The sequence below is a fragment of the Xiphias gladius genome, chromosome 24 (genome assembly GCF_016859285.1).
Source record: "Xiphias gladius isolate SHS-SW01 ecotype Sanya breed wild chromosome 24, ASM1685928v1, whole genome shotgun sequence".
Classification (NCBI taxonomy): domain Eukaryota; kingdom Metazoa; phylum Chordata; class Actinopteri; order Istiophoriformes; family Xiphiidae; genus Xiphias; species Xiphias gladius.
In genome coordinates, this window is record NC_053423.1 from 20,964,375 (window position 1) to 20,980,839 (window position 16,465).

Below are 16,465 nucleotides of genomic sequence, written 5' to 3' on the forward strand. Positions count from 1 at the left end.
AGGAAAACAGCATCACGATACACTTCATGTGCTCACCTGAACTAAATATATGAGATATTTGTTACTGTAACAGAAGGTTTGACGCAACTTTGTTGTCTATGTTCTGCAACTATGTTTTCCACATATGGACATGAACAACACCGTCACACATCTATAAATATATTGTGTGATACATCGATAATATATTTGAAACATGTTGTAGAATATTCTGCTGAGTGTTACTACAGTACATGTTTGCGTAATTACACCTCCAACGCTTGTTTTGTCCTTCGCTTAAGAAAGAAATAACACGACAACCAGTAACACTAGAATAACTAAAGAGCCACAATTTGATCTGGATGGTGTCACATCCTCAATCCAGGATTCCCAGCCTCTTTCAGACTTGTCTTGCATGAGCCTTAAAGCAAATGTTAATATCTCCATTTCAGAAACATGGGAAAAGTTGGGAATCTCTTTTTTCAATCAATTTACTTGTAAGCGTTGTCGATTTAAAAAAAATAGGGATATATTATATGTATATATCTATTTTCAGTGGCTTTAACAGTGTTCGGTCTCCTATCCAGATCCTTCCAAATATTTTAAGCATTTCATGAAAAATAGATCACATTATACAGTCTTATTCATTATTAGTCGGCATATTTTTGTTTTATAAATGAATACCTGAAAAAAATTCACACTTACTCATAACCTTTTCATATTTTGTTACCATTTATTAAAATGCTCTGACTGTGATCCATGCAAAAGATGATTGAACTGTGGATTCTCAGCTGTGAATGTACAATCTATCAAACCAGAATTTACAGGAATTGTCTTTTGTGTCACTGACAAAGACGAGACATAATCCCAGCCACGAGGGATGTGTAGGGTGTCACGTGTTTCAGAACTGACTGTGTTTTGTTTTTTTTGTCATGCAACAGGTGTGTTTGGTACACTGGAGCTGTACGGCCAACCGCATAATGTCTACCACACCAAACTCGCTGCTACCGCTGACGCCGGATCCAACACACTGACCCTGGCGCGGCCCGTCGACTGGCAGGTCCGTGTGGTTTTATTTTCACTTCTAACTCAGTGTTTAGTGTTTATTGAAGATGCAGATGTAAGCACATATGACTGGTCTGAGCAGTCAAGTCTGTGCTGAATCTGGACTAAAATCTTGGCTTGGTGTATCTTCAGCTGTTAGATCAGTCACGTCTATTTCTACGACACTGACCCATGTCGTCGCTGCCATTGTTGTAGTCTTGAGAGCTACAGTAGTAATGAGTAAATTTGTTTATCTGTGTGCCTCTGTGTTTCTCGTGTGGGCAGGTTGGAGACGAGGTCGTCATCTCCACCACCAGCTACAACGCGTGGGAGACAGAAAAGCGTAAGATCACCGCCGTGTCCGCAGACGGCCGCGTCCTGACCCTGAACCAGCCTTTGACCCACACGCACATCGGTCAGCTCAAAATCTCTCTCCGCATGTCTTCGCAACTATTCTATAAGTTAATGCTAAGAATGCATCAATAACTTGTGTCATTTACATTTAAAGTCATATCCCTGTTGCCAGTTGCTAACTAATATGTTTCAACAATTCAATTAGGAGAATTAATTCAATTAAGGACAAAGAGCATCAGTTATATGTAACAGATCTAACTTTATTGAGATTATTATTGAATAAAACTAGGAGGAGGTGAAGTGGAACATTTAAAAAAACTGCAATACTTCTGTTCTACATATTGCTTCCTCTAGTGCACAAGTAGCTAAACAGCACATAGCAAAACACACTGAGTGGTGATTTTCAGTCAGCATATGAATATTTAGATGAACCTGTAGGTATGGAGTTCCTGTGCTTATTTTATTTTTTTATTTTTTTTTATACGTGTGTACATATATTTCTACTAGACTTTATCAGCAGTCAAGGACATGTGTGAAAATTAGCCTCTGACTTTTATGGATCTGATTTTATAGATTTTCTTTTGGATTTTTATTACCTGCTGAATTGTTTGTAAGAGTCTGTTTCAAAAGTGGCTCATTCTTAAATACTGAAACACTGACCTTTGTTCCTCTGTCTCTGCCCAGGTGAGACTCACTCTGTCTCGGGAACATCCCTCTCTTACACTCTGGCGGCTGATGTCGGTCTCCTGACCCGAAACATCAAGATCATCGGTCAGGAGTACCCGGACATGATGAGGGAGTCGTTTGGAGCCAGACTGTTGGTTGGCACCTACTCCTGGGCTGGAATCGACTATAAAGGTAGTCAGAACTTTTTTGCCTATTGTTCTATTCCTGCAGAATATTGTGTGTAATTTATTAGATACATTTGCTTTAAAATCCTTAGACACATGTGGTATTATGGCCATTAATTACTCGCTATTCTCTTACTGCTTATACTTTCATCGAATTAACTGTTTTTATCATGATATATATTGTTTGATAGGTTTCTAATTCTCTGTTTCAACAGTTATATATATCAACCAGAGTATCTGGCATTTTCTTAAGCTTCTTAAACATGTATTTTCTTCCTAAAGGTAAAGCTCAGATCAGGAATGTAGAGTTCTTCCGCTCTGGTCAGGAAGGCTGGACCGACTACACTGACCCTCGCTATTCTGTGGCCTTCCTTAACCTGGGAGAGGTACACACACACACACACACACACACACACACACACACACACACACATTAAAACCTTAGAACTACACGCATATTCAATCAAACTTGGAAGTGGAGGCCACATACAATTGAATTGATATTAAGTCAAATTAATATTCGCACAAGCTGATAATTGCTGATTTAAAAAAAAAAAACAGTAAAGGAATTTTACGTGAAAAAAATGACAACTGGAAGTAAAAGCCAGATAAAGTTATTTTCTTCTTCACCATCTAACTGGATGAAGGAAAACAACAAGAAAAACATTTCCACTGTATTTTATCTTTTACAACATCCAGCAGAAAATGACATGACCACTAGGTGCTGCCACTGTTCAGACTCGTTACAACAGAGTTTATTGTGGAGAAAATGCCTGGAAAATGAATATTCTTTCTCTCTGTGTCTAAAGGTTTCAGGAGAAGACTCGTACATTCAGGGCTGTGCTTTCCACGATGGCTTCTCTCCAGCCATCGGAGTCTTTGGGACAGAAGGGCTGAACGTTGACGATAACATCGCCCACCACACTGTCGGAGAAGGTAAACACTGAGCCCTTCAATCCAGAGAAAACACTTTTGTATAGTGCAGCTCAGAGTTCATAGCACCTACGTCACCGTGACTTACAAATAATCTGCTTTTTTGTAGGAGGATGTTCAGACTTTCTTCAGCACTCGTCAGGAGCTTTTGAACATATTATACAATGCGTCTGTGTTTTCAGGTATTAGAATCTGGGGCAACAACATTACAGTGAGGAGGAACCTGGTGACCATGACGCTGTGGCCCGGATCGTACCAGGACAGAGAGGAGCCCTTCAACTATGACTGGAACGCTGCCATCGAGGTCCGTCTTCGCAAAACGAAAGAAAAAATACTTATACTTTGAAATGTCTTCCTGCGTTTTATGACCTGTCCTGTTTGTCTGCAATTTCAGGTGAACGAGGGGACAAATGTTGTCCTTCAGCATAACATCGTGGCAGGTTATGAGAGAGTGGCATATCGTATTGACGGTGAACCGTGCCCAGGTAACACCACAGAGATGTTATTAACCAAATTTTTAGTGGACTAAGTTTTTCCATGCTGGCCTTGTAAATTCAGTTTTGTTATAGACCAGAAAAAATGGTCATCTCAGGTTACATTCAAGCAGTTTTGTGAGAGACAGAGGAAAAGATGCAGTAGAAAAGTCCACAGAGACGTTAACATTTTCTCTTCCGCCTGTGCAGGTTATGTGAACAAAAACGAGAAGTGGATTCATAACGAGGCTCACGGCGGTCTGTACGGAGTTTATCTGAACAAAGACGGTTTGCCCGGCTGCAGCCTCGTCCAGGGCTTCTTCGTCTGGAGGAGCTTTGACTATGGCATCTACTTCCAGGTTTGAAAATGATGGCAACGCTCTAAATGTCCAGAGATAATTTTCTGACTTAATTTTACTGCATCAAGAAGAAAGTGTGGAGTTGTGTCTCCCAACGTGAGGTCCAGTGAGCCAGTGAAGGGTCAGGAATTGTAAAAATTTGAACATTTACTCATAAACAACAACAGAGAGGAGGGATACGGATGAAGTTGAGGAGCCCACCTTAGAACGGTTTACTTTTTTTATATCAAACATAGAAAAGTTCTAGGGATCAATGACTATTTTATAAATCTCCAAATCTTTATATATATTTCAGAGATCTCTATAAATTTGCTACTTGAGATCGTTTGCCTTTATATTCATTCTTAATTTGCCTTTTTGCACTAAACGAAACCTCCACTATACATTCATGCAAAAGCTTGCAAAAGCCCTGTAGGACTGGCACATGTATCTGCACTTTGGGAGCAACAGTCATTTGTGAAACCTGACGCTGCCACCATTTGCGATTCATGTCAGCAGTGCACGGAAATTACTTTCTTGAACCAGGCACCTGAATCTCTTTGGCATTATAAGAGATTGAACATGGCAACTGAAGCTTATCCTATTTCTGCTCTTGTTTTAAGGTGCATTACATGTATATGTAATATAGAAAACCTGTGTTTTCTCAAGTTATATTTCTGAAACTATGGTTTTGATATCACTGAGTTTTGGTCACTTCACAGGCAAAGATATTTAAGAGCTGACTTCAGGATTCCTGAGAAAAACAGAGACCAGGAGCCGCAGGATCTAGATGACCTAGATTATGTAAAAGAAATTACAACAGATCCGCATCCTCATTTTCTTCCTCTTCCTCTCTCCCTCACAGACCATCATGAATGTCATTGTTTCCAATGTGACCCTGGTGGACAACGGGATGGGTATCATGCCGCTTATCTTCGCTCCTCCTTCTCTCTCCCATGCATACGCCGATAAAACTGCACGAATCCAGGTGAGGGAGATTATTTTGATTCACCAGTTATTTATTTGTTTCTGTGGTGTGTGTTCCTTTGCATCATGTTAAGGGGCTGTGACAAAACTTTGTATCCCTCACGTTCCTCTTTTCACCAGAATGCCTTGATCATTGGCAGCAGCCCGAACTTCAACTGTTCAGACACTTTGCCCACCAGTGACTTTAATATTGCCATCAGCGATGGCCATCGAGCCCCCAGACCTCTCAAAGGTGCAGTATGACCTCCCTGATGCTGCCGAAACACAGGCAACATTTCACAGCCACTGTATAAAGCAGATAGATTTGGTGATTCTTATGTTTGATTTGTAGGGATATGCCAGTTTTAGCCTGGAAAAACAAATATACATGGTTTCTGCAGGCTTTGAAAGGCCTTTAATTTTTTTTGTAAAATCACCCAAGCGCATCAGTTTGCCTCAGTTCGCATCCTGCTTTAAAAAATTAAAAAGAGCTTTAAACTGCATAATTTTGACCACTTAATTTAACCAACCAACCTTTAACTTCACGTAAAAGTGCTGGAATTAATTGGAAATTAATTAATTTTTTTTTTTTTCATATAAATGCGAGTTGTTTAAACTGAAAAGATATCCGTCTCCCCTCTCCTATGACTCTGTTTTCACTCTGTACAGGTGGTAGATCTGGAATCTGCTGGCCGACTTTTGGATCCGGACATAACACTGCTCCGGTAAAGGTCCATCATCTGAACAACAACTACAATGCCATCAAAGGACTGATGACGGTCAAGGGTGAGTTCAGGTTCTGCGTTTTGTGACCGGAGATGTATTTTGAAAATTTAAATGATTTCCCGTGTGTAATTACATCCTGCTTGTAGTGATCTCTGCCATCAACAGCTATCTTCACATCTTCTTGTTTCTCTGTTTCTGTCTCTCTCTGCAGACACAGTGTTTGTCAGTTTCCGGAACGTCTGCTCCGCTGAGACGAACGTCATGTTCATCACCAACCCGATGAATGAGGACCTGCAGCACCCTGTGCACGTCTCAGGCATAGAGATGATTGACAGCACGGAGAACGCTAAAGTCTTTGTTCACAGGCCTGATCTGGGGTAAGTGCGTGAACAGATGCCAGGCTCGCAAAATCTGTGGGGAAATTTCAGTGTACCTCAGACGGTGGGTAAAGAATGAAAAAATGATGTACGTCTCCCAGGGAACTGTGAAAAAGATGCAGACAGAATGAAAAATGATACACTTGGCTAAGTTCAAACTGCAACAGCAACACCAGAAATAGTTTTCAAAGAATCATGGAAAAAAGTATTTCATTTAGGCTTTAAAGGGTAAAAGTGTTGTGAGGTAGGGCTGCACTTAACAACTAGCAGTAGGACATAACAGTAACTGCTACATGAAAAAAATGAAAAGTAAACTGGTCTGCTCAAGGTTATCAAGTGTATGACGGCGCCTATAATCATTAATGAGTGTCTCTGTGCCTCAGTAAAGTGAACCCGGCTGACTGCGTGGACATGGACTGCGACGCCAAGAAGAAGAGCTTGCTGAAGGACTTGGACGGTTCGTTCCTGGGTGCAGTGGGAGCTGTGGTGCCCCAGTCGGAGTATGAATGGGGAGGTGATCCGAGAAGGGGCCTGGGGGACTACCGCATCCCCAAAGTCATGCTCACTTTCCCCAACGGAAGCCGCATCCCTGTGAATCAAATCGCTCCACACAAAGGTAACTAGACCGATGGAGGGACTCTTTTTGGAAAATTAAAAAAACACATAAATAATGATTTTCATATTTATTCAGAAAAAAATATGTTTGCTTTCAATTCGTGGTTCAATGTGAGCATGACAAATTCAAATTCTTACATTAGCTTGTCCCTTTGCAACTAATGAGGCAAGACATCAGGACCAGCATGGGCAGTCTGACCGGTCTGCGGCTACGCAGCCCCATACGCTGCAGGTTGTGACGCATTCCTCCCATGATAATAATAATAATCCATTTAGCCCTTGTCGAAGTCACGCAGGTCTTTACACCAGCACATTTCTCCCACGTCCAACGCGTTGACTACAAGAGCCGACTTTTCCCTAAGCGTCTAATATATATCAGACCTTAAAATGTGCCGCTGTTAGGAGGTAATCAGCGTTATTCGCCGCATCTGTGGGTGGTCGTAATGTTTTGGCTCATCAGGGTATAGGTGTTTATATGCGTTTAAGGGTTTTGTCCTCCACCCAGAGAGTCACCGGTTTGGTAGCACAAGATCAGAGAAGGGAGAAGTCCTTAAAAAATATTCAAAATATCCCTTTGACCCTTCTGCTATTTCAGAAAATAAACTAGTTTCGAAAAATGCTCTGCTTGCTTCCTTTGTCCTCAGGTGTGATAAGGAAAGATTGCATGTACATGAGCTCCTGGCAGAGCTACAAGTGTTTCGGGCTGAACTACAGGATGCTGGTGATTGAGAGCCTTGACTCTGACACGGAGACCAGACGTCTGTCCCCCGTCGCCGTGCTCGGAGACGGCTTTGTGGATCTCATCAACGGTAGGAGGAGCTCTACAGCTCTAATATGATTAAGACCCAGAAAAATCTGAATGATCTTTCTAAAATCAGTTAAAATATAACAGGAAAAATGTGTCGTTAACATAGTTGTGTGTCTTTGTTTCCAGGCCCTCAGGATCATGGTTGGTGCTCTGGTTACACCTGTCAAAAGAGAGTGTCTCTCTTCCACAGCATCGTGGCCACTGGTCGCTCCTTTGACGTCTACTTCGCCAGCGTCAGCCCTCAGAAACTTCGCCTCATGCTGCTCAACGCTGATCCGTCTGAGGTCAGCACACACCTTGGAGGACAGCGCTCTGCTCTAAATATTTCCTTTCAATAATGTTTTTCAGCTGTACACTTTTAAATGCAGCTCCTTCCATCAGGAGTCCCAGCACCAACCTACTATATAGCAGACAGGACAAGTAAACCTCCTTCAGCTGAGGTTAATTTTCTCCTGAGTTTTCACTAAGACACCTTTTGTTCTCTAATTTGTGCAGAGCGTCATGGTGTCAGTCTTCTACTCCAAGCCTCAGCGGTTGGATGTGTTCGTCGACAACAACCTAGTGGCTCCGACTAATGCTGAGTGGAACGCTGACCAAACTGACTACACCCTAAGGAAGCCCATCTACGCAGGTACTAATGCTTCACATACACAAATACATCTCTTTGTGCGTGTGTGTATCTATGTATGTGACGTAGGTAAAACACTGAGGATCCGAGGAGATCATTTAAAATTTTTTTTACATTTTTATCAGCAAGTCTGTAATCGTATTTTCTGTTTTTCTTTATTTGATCTCTTCAGGTCAATACGTCCCTCAGCTGAACGCCACTGTGGGCACCAACTTCTTCGACCAGGACTACAAGATGCTGAAGGTCGTACTGAGAGGCTCCAAACCAGCGGAGATCCGAACCGCCCCAGTTCTCTTCATCGCCTTCGACCTGCCCACCATGACTGAGGACGAGTTCTTCGGAGAAAGGCTGATCGAGAACCTCGCCGCATTCCTCAAAGTTCCTCCAAATATGATCCGAATCACCAAGATCATCCGGGAGGATGGAGGCGCGCGGCGCAGGAAGAGATCAACGGGCCTGACGGTGGAGGTGGAGATCAAGAAACCTCCGGTCCCGCAAACCACCAACAGCACCAACGGTTAGTGGGGAGATGTCGCACAGTTTCTGCTGAAGTTGTATTTACAGTTTCAATACGTAATATGTGCCTGTAAATTCAGACCCAACCGTCGAATAGACAGGAAAATCACAGCAGGACATTTGTAACATCGCTCCTTGACCCGTGTCTTCTCAGATGAGGAGGACTTTACGCTGTTGAAGAACATTGCCGATGATCTCGGTCAGGCGGCAGTTTCCGGAAACCTCAGTCAGTCCATCGGCTTCAACGTCTCCTCGATGGGCGTCATCCCGCCTCCTCCGCCATCATCCGACCCCAGTTGGAATGAGGTGAAGCTCAAGGCTGAATCATAACAACGTCTGCGCGGTGGAAAACGCCGGTGAAATAAGTCTCTGTCAGTTTTACATGGACGGATGGGTGCTCACCGGCGGGTTTTTCTGCTCTAAACCTCAGGTGGCCACAGAGGAGGTGACGAGGGAGGAGTCCAAAGTGAGTTATGTGTCCAGCGTGGACGACCTGCTGCTGATGAAGGAGCCGATAGCCGGGGAGTTTGTGGGTCCTCTGGACCAGCAGCCCAGTCTGATGGCTGTGGACGAGCAGGTGAGGCAGCTGATCACTTTCACTGCATGGTTGCTGCTCAATCTGATGTTTGTAAATCAGAGAGAGGACACAATCAGATATTCCTATACCGTTGCATTAGCTTTAAAAAATTGATTTGGGCAGTCGTTTGTTCACCTTTTTGAGGATGTTTTTGGTTTATTGGACTAATAAACAGTAGAACTGCACGGATGGAAACCTACAGAAAAGAGCAGTCTTTAATCCTCTATTACTTGATATTGAAGGATTTTTACAGTACTGTTTTATCTTGTGGCTGTTTCATTTAATTGTCGGTCCAGTGCATGCAGCCGTCGTTTCCCACTGATTCAAGTTGCGTGCTTGATTTTATGTTTTCGTTTGCTTTTTGGTAGGTTGGTTTGCCTACGAGGCCTTTTTTAGCCTAAATGGGGCAGAATGTACCTTTTTTATTTTCACATCTATTGCCCGTTTTATTTCTCCTGATTTTAGGTGGACCACTTGTGGTCTGCTTCTGCTTTTTAATTGATTGATTGCACTAATATATGTTTTCATTTAGTGGCAAGGCAGGCTCCTGAGCTACTCTTGTCTGCTGTGAGCTTTCTGACTTGTGTATCTTCTGTTATTTGTCACTGTGCATGGGTGGCCAAACTAGTTTCCCATCCGGGGGTTGATAAAGCTGTCTCATCTAATCTAATCTTTTTTTAAAATAACTCAGGGATTCAATTATAAACATAGTACAATGCAAAAAACGGTTTCCTTCTAATTATTATGGGCTTTTTTTGTCTCCCCATTTTTAAATTTGCTAATTATTTTTTATTAACTTACAAGGACATTTTCCCTTAATACTGTATTAATAGACTCAACAGTCATTCACAAATGAAATTCTGTTTCCGTTTGAGCATTTTCGAGAAAAGTGAAGTGGATTACAGCAGATGCTACGACCAGAAACAACATTTATAGTACTGTATAGAATAGAAGTGCGGAAAAGTAGAGGACACATACAGATTTAAAATGATGGTGGAGTATCTGCCGTCTAAAAGCACTGACCCGTGTTGCTGTCTGCAGGGTAACTGTGTCTCCGTGGGAGTGACGACTCTCACCGTTACAGCCAGCCTGAAGGACGCGAGGGGACACAGCACGGACGGCCTTGAGGGAAACACCACCATCCTGTTCAGCACCTGCTGGGCCAACTTCACCGACCTGTCCATCGTCAACAGCGGTACGTCTGCATCCCGATTTTTTAAAAAGAAATAAGCCCCACAAACCACTAGAAACGTATTAAGTTTCAGATAAAACTGATGTTGTGGAGTTTACTGCCTGGATGTGACACTCTGGTCTTTTTGTTCCATTTAATTTTCCTTCATTCAAACTGGTTTAAAAGGCTCATTGAGTTTACAATCTCTGGCCAGAAGGGCAGCATACAAACATTGTTGCAACAATAAATACATCACCAACAACATAAATAGTCTAGGACAAGTGTCACAGGCTACAAAAGCGTTCAAATTATGTCAGGTTAAGATGCATAAACAGGTGTGATGGTTCTTTTCAGGTAATAAAGGCAGTGCCAACTTAGGATGAACTTTATTCTTCCCTGAGAGGAAAACCGTTTTCGTAATAGTTTTTTAGCTGATAAAACAGATGTATTTCTGCATAGAAATCCTGCCTACACACCGTCTAACACTTTGCTTTTAAACGACACACCGTGACAATTGCGCCGCCTCTCCCGGCAGGAGACAACCTGACAATGGTCTTCACTCTGAAGGAGTGGGGCGCCGAGTCGCGCGCCTTCACCGTCAGAAACACTCCGACCACCCAGGCCCCGGGGACCAGCGGCGGCGCCACTCAGCCAGCATCCACCTCCACCACAGACGGACGGTCCACCCCCGACGAGAGCATCTTCAGCTCCAGCGCCGCCGTGTCTGCCGGCAGCCTGTGTCTGCTCAGCCTGGTCTACGCCGTGGCCTGCTGCTCGGGAGGCGTCGCCATATGTTAGACGGCTCTGCTGCTCAGCCGAGAGGTTTTCATGAAGGATACCTCAGCATATATTCACTTTAACATGAACAAGTCTGCAGGGTAAAACAAATGTGCCCCTTGAATATTTTATGCACATGACTCCTTTTCTTTTTCTTGTAATACATTTGTATTTCATCAACCACCATAACGTTAAGTAAAAATCAAAGCATCTACTCCATAACTTTTTTTTTATCTGTTCCTGTGGGGCCTCACGCCCTATAATGTGTAAAATGTCTATTTAATGTGATTATACATCGGGTGTACGATCCATACAGACTTCCTATTTTAAAACAGGTGCAATGGTGCTTAACTTGAATGTCCAACAAGCTGAAGGAAGACACGAGGTTTGCTTTTTGTTTATCATTATTTGAAACTATATTCTCTTTTCAATAAAATCTATTTTTCGTTGTCAGATGCGTCTGTGCCGTGTCAGTGTTTTTTTTTTTCTTAATCAAGTTAATTATTTTTTTTTTTTTTGATTCTGAGCGGTGTCTCTGTCCATGGTGCTGAAGGAAGCTGATTGGCCGCGCGTTTCCGCCGTTGCGCTGTGTTCGGGTTTCACACTAGAGGGCGGGAGACACCGTGGATAGAGCCCGGAACTGTGGGGCGAGCGGACGCAAAGTTGCGGTGAGATTTTAAACTCCTGCCCCGACGGGGGATGGGAGGGGGGGGGGGGGGGTACTTGTCAAACCGGGGCTGAAAGCTCAACCTCAAGAGCCGTGTTGGTTTCGTGCAGGCGGGTTTTGCGGTCGGAAACCAAAAGCGAGTGGCGGCAAAATGCCCCAGAAGTCGACGCGAAGCCGTTTCGGCGCACATCTGCCTTCCAAGGGAGGGAGGTGGCGGCCGACAGATGAGGGACAATTAGTTTTACGGCCTTAATTTGCGCCCTCCATTCAGCCTGAACGAAACCCAGTACAATGTGGGCGTGTTCTCGCCCCCTTTTTAACTTTGCGCCGCCTGTCCTGCCGAGCTGTGCGCACTTTGCGGAGCAGCCTCTTGCTGCGGAGTGGATGCAGAGTTCAGCTCCGGCTTCGCCCGTGGTCCCCAGGCCACAGCTCAGGCTCCGGCTCCGGCTGGAGGATGGATTTCTATCGCTTCGCTTCTCTCTGCGGGGCTCTTGCGTTTGTCTGCCAAGTCCCCTGTTTTCAGGCCCTTGCTATTTTCCCTCCGGCTGCGCCGAAGAGCGGCAAGGTGGCGAAGGTTTTTGATGGGCAAGAAGCGTCCAAATATTTCAAGGAGTTTTACGCGCCGCCACCAGTCGACAGGAGCCATAAAGCAACGTCCAAAGACGCGATTGAGCCTCATGACTACATGCTGTCTATTTACAAGACCTTCTCCACGGCGGAGAAACTGGGACTCAACGCCAGTTTCTTTCGCTCTTCAAAAGCCGCAAACACCATTGCAAGTTTTGTGGACAGTGGACAAGGTATGTGGAGCTCTACTCTGTTTGTATGCGTGTGCCCGTGTGTGTGTGTGTGTGTGTGTGTGTGTGTGTGTGTGTGTGTGCATGCAGGCAGGATTGACTGGACACCCATGACTCATAGTTTGTCTCCCAGATTAATTCGGTGCAGACAGTAGTGGGATTTTTCCTGTCAGATTCCACATCTCTGTGGAATGCACATCATCTCCGTGAGACTGCATCTGACCCTGCCGTTTTAATGCTTTCCACAGATGACCTCCCACTCTCCCCTCTGAGGAGACAGCAGTATCTGTTCGACGTCTCAACCCTGTCCGAAAAAGCAGAGGTGCTGGGAGCCGAGCTCAGGATATACACCAAAGTGTCTGGGAATTTCAGGATATCTGAGACAGAGCCCGTCGACATCCAGCTCCTCTCCTGCTACGACCAGCAGCTGCTCGACTCCAGAACGCTGGACCTGCAGGATTCCCACAGGCCGAAGTGGGAGGTTTTGGATGTGTGGGAGATTTTCAGAGAGCGGCAGCACCTGAGCCAGGGGAAGCCCTTCTGCCTGGAGCTCAGGGCCATGCTGGACAACCCCGAGAGGGAGCTGGACCTGCACCTCCTGGGTTTGCACAGACATGGCAGGCCTCAACAGAAGAAAGCCATCTTAGTGGTCTTCACTAGGTCTAAGAAGAGGCAGACTCTCTTCAGTGAGAGGAGGGAAGGGAGGGCGTTGCTGGGCCTTGAGAGGAAGGCCAAAGAGAGGGGCCCCGGCATCAAAGCCAGCAGGAGAAGGAGGACGGCTGCATCCAAAACCCGTCACGGGAAGAGACACGGCAAAAAGTCCAAATCCAGGTGCAGCAAGAAGCCGCTGCATGTCAACTTCAGAGATCTGGGCTGGGACGACTGGATCATCGCCCCGCTGGATTACGAGGCGTACCACTGCGAGGGCGTGTGTGACTTCCCCCTGCGCTCCCACCTAGAGCCCACCAACCACGCCATCATCCAAACTCTGATGAATTCAATGAACCCCAGCAACATGCCGCCCAGCTGCTGCGCCCCCTCCAAACTCAGCCCCATCAGCATCCTCTACATCGACTCAGGAAACAATGTGGTCTATAAACAGTACGAGGACATGGTGGTGGAGTCTTGCGGCTGTAGGTAGGAGAGCTGACAGGTCTAGTGATTTACTTTGACCTCTTTGTCCTGTCGTCAGGCTCTCCGGTTAGTGGGAATCAAACCGCGTCGTAGTCTGTTGTTGTTGTGGCACGGCTGCACCTGTAATGAGCAGAACTTACTTCGTTTATTTAGCAAGATGGAGACTTAGAAATAAACTTGAGACGCATTTCAAAACCATGCACCCGACACAGTCATGCTTCAGACCTCAGACATTTGTTTTCTTCGCTTCTCCTGTATGTTCCTGACATGAGGAAGTACGTCTGGTCGCCTTAGACGCTGCAGCGCATGCAAATTCAAGGATGATCAGATAAACTTCTCAAAGACTTTAACTGTCGCTTCTCTGTCGCCTAATCAACAAAAACCACCAAGGAATAGTTCGGCGTTTTTGCAAATACACATATCCGCTCTCTTGCCCAGAGTTTGATGGGAAAATTGATGCGACGCTCATGTGTGTGCGATAGATGTGAGGCTGCAGCCGGATGCCTGGCTGTTTCCCCTTTTTCCAGTCTTCATGCTAAGCTAAGCTAACCTCCCTGCAGCTTTACATTTACTGCACATAAGTGAGCGGCGTCAATCCTTCTCATCCAGACAACGAATCATTTCCCAAAGTGTTCAGCTATTTCCTTAAAGTAAGACACATGTGGTATCTCTTATTTGAGGAAAAGGAATCTGCTCTTACTAAATTATTGTCAGTGCAAAAATTAAAACAATCTGTGCCACTTTTTATCCTTTTACCACCCACTGCTCTGCCCATGGGACACTAGCGATGTGTATAAACTTTCAAGGACTGCTAGTACTATGGAAAAAAAAAAAAAATAACATGAACGTGTTGTTTATGGATCGATAAATTAGACTGCAGTTTACCAGTCGTGGCCATTTAAAAAAAAAAAAATCCAGGCACGGGGCACGGCAGAGTATACCAAATAAATACAACTAAAACCTTATAAGTTTGGTGTCTCCCTATCGTCAAAGCAGTCTGGCAGTTTGACGATAAATCCTTAAAAAAACATCGAATTCACCACAAGGATCTAAGAATCTAAGAAAAAATGAATCTATTTGTTTTTAACGTATAAAATTCAACGACTAAGTCAAATCGACTAAAATTGCAGCCTTATTCTTCTGTGAACAGAATGATAAACTTCAGATAAACAGTTTTTTGTTTTTTTCTTCCCATACTGGACGTCTTGAGCAATATCTCTTGACAGGATTTAAAAAGCAGACTTTCAGCACCTGACATGGCCTATGACTCAGGGAACGTCCTGGAGAGAATGTGAAGTCCCGTTTCAGATAAAACCACAATTAGAAAATTTCCAAAATAGCCACAGCAGGGTTTACTTATCGTTTTCTATTGAGGAGATACATAATTTTGTCTGTAATGCACTGATGTTCATAGGTACCATGTGTAAATATTTGATATGGAAATGATAATTTATGTTCTATGAATAAGTTATTGCATTTTTATTTTTCGCTTTGTTCCGTTACAACTTCCAGATGGCATGAGTCACACATCTGGATGTTCATGTTCAAATAAACACATATGGGTAATGTTTTGGTAACGAAACGTGACAGCTATGTTCTGCTCACAGACTGTGAAATATTAATGGTATTATCAGTTTTTTTGATGTGTATATAATAGGAAACAATTCATCACCGAAGAAGAAACATTGTTTTTGTCTGGTGAATCTCTTTTTTAGGCTTTGCTGTTCATCTAGACATTATTAGCACATTTTAGCCCATTTTTATATTGTTCATGTTTGGCATTATTTACTGGAATCTGAAGATAATATATTATACTGATTGATGCAGAAAGATGGAGGAGTAACTCAGTGTCATGCCACAGTATGATCTTAGATTTTGTTTCACCCTCTCTTTGCTATCCAGCGTCAAACATTGTGACATGGGACACATTATTACAGCAGAAAAGTGAATTAGTAACATTTTTTTTACAGAGTAAAATAATCATTTAAATGTTTTAACCAAATTAATCTATTCTTATAAACTGTATGAATTGTAAGATATGTAGAATAACAGAAAAATTAAAATGTCTTGAGCTATATCTTCCAGTTGCAGTGTCAAATTTGCTGATACTACATTTGCTTTTCATTCATTTAACAGTCTTTAACAATGCATATTTTATGTTATTCGTTCTTTAATTTGTCCTTTTTTGCTAGTATTACCTTGTAATAAGTATTGTGTCATAGCATGTAAACTTTGACTCTTTATATCATGGTCCTACCTACATGCCGGTTATTTATCGGTGATGCATTAACAGCTTCTATAAAGGCAATTTGGTCCGAATACTTGGTGACCTGTACCTTTAAAAGATCTCCGTGTACTCAGCGTCAGACCGTCTTTCAGTTCAGTTCAGTGCAGTTCAGTTTTTATTGCACCACATGGGGGAATTTGTCTTGCTGAATGGCAAACAGAGACACCTCAATCGGACTTATCCATTAGTAAAAAAGAATTTTAAAAAGTATATATATATCAGCTAGAAAAAGTCATCCGCAATATAAGTAAACCAACAAGTGTAAACATAAAGTAAAAAGAAAAGAAAATAGGTAAAAACCACTAAGTAAGAACAAGTTAAAATGACCGCTTATTTACTATAGAGAGCGCTCTATTTACCAGTGACCACTTTATGAGCACAAGGGAAACAAAAGTAGTGTCCATGGCATAAACACTGCTGCTAACAATCGCACAATGCAATTTATAGATG

At 43.4% G+C, this 16,465-nt stretch overlaps 2 protein-coding genes across 2 annotated transcripts in view; both read left to right on the forward strand.

Moving 5' to 3' along the window:
• Positions 1–11,583, forward strand: part of pkhd1l1.1 (PKHD1 like 1, tandem duplicate 1) — a 46,075-nt gene extending 34,492 nt beyond the window's left edge. The window contains exons 56-76 of the mRNA XM_040122583.1: positions 918–1,036; positions 1,306–1,435; positions 2,059–2,232; positions 2,508–2,611; positions 3,035–3,161; positions 3,341–3,462; positions 3,553–3,643; positions 3,842–3,990; positions 4,835–4,957; positions 5,077–5,188; positions 5,605–5,721; positions 5,873–6,038; positions 6,422–6,654; positions 7,298–7,462; positions 7,588–7,745; positions 7,957–8,092; positions 8,262–8,606; positions 8,760–8,911; positions 9,036–9,182; positions 10,224–10,377; positions 10,889–11,583. Coding sequence (XP_039978517.1) covers positions 918–1,036; positions 1,306–1,435; positions 2,059–2,232; positions 2,508–2,611; positions 3,035–3,161; positions 3,341–3,462; positions 3,553–3,643; positions 3,842–3,990; positions 4,835–4,957; positions 5,077–5,188; positions 5,605–5,721; positions 5,873–6,038; positions 6,422–6,654; positions 7,298–7,462; positions 7,588–7,745; positions 7,957–8,092; positions 8,262–8,606; positions 8,760–8,911; positions 9,036–9,182; positions 10,224–10,377; positions 10,889–11,151 — 3,287 coding nt within the window. The 3' untranslated portion in view covers positions 11,152–11,583. The remainder of the gene's footprint in view (positions 1–917; positions 1,037–1,305; positions 1,436–2,058; positions 2,233–2,507; positions 2,612–3,034; positions 3,162–3,340; positions 3,463–3,552; positions 3,644–3,841; positions 3,991–4,834; positions 4,958–5,076; positions 5,189–5,604; positions 5,722–5,872; positions 6,039–6,421; positions 6,655–7,297; positions 7,463–7,587; positions 7,746–7,956; positions 8,093–8,261; positions 8,607–8,759; positions 8,912–9,035; positions 9,183–10,223; positions 10,378–10,888) is intronic.
• A 668-nt stretch (positions 11,584–12,251) lies between these two features.
• On the forward strand, positions 12,252–13,735 carry gdf6b (growth differentiation factor 6b). Its single transcript, XM_040122355.1, has 2 exons — positions 12,252–12,597; positions 12,843–13,735. Exons 1-2 carry the CDS (start codon positions 12,252–12,254, stop codon positions 13,733–13,735), a joined length of 1,239 nt encoding a protein of 412 aa, XP_039978289.1.
• The last annotated feature ends 2,730 nt before the right edge of the window (positions 13,736–16,465 follow it).

Bases quoted from the DNA above. Each gene is read 5' to 3' on its own strand.
- gdf6b (XM_040122355.1), top strand. From the start codon at position 12,252: ATGGATTTCTATCGCTTCGCTTCTCTCTGCGGGGCTCTTGCGTTTGTC. The intron at 12,598-12,842 runs GTATGTGGAGCT...TGCTTTCCACAG, and splicing joins TTTTGTGGACAGTGGACAAG to ATGACCTCCCACTCTCCCCT.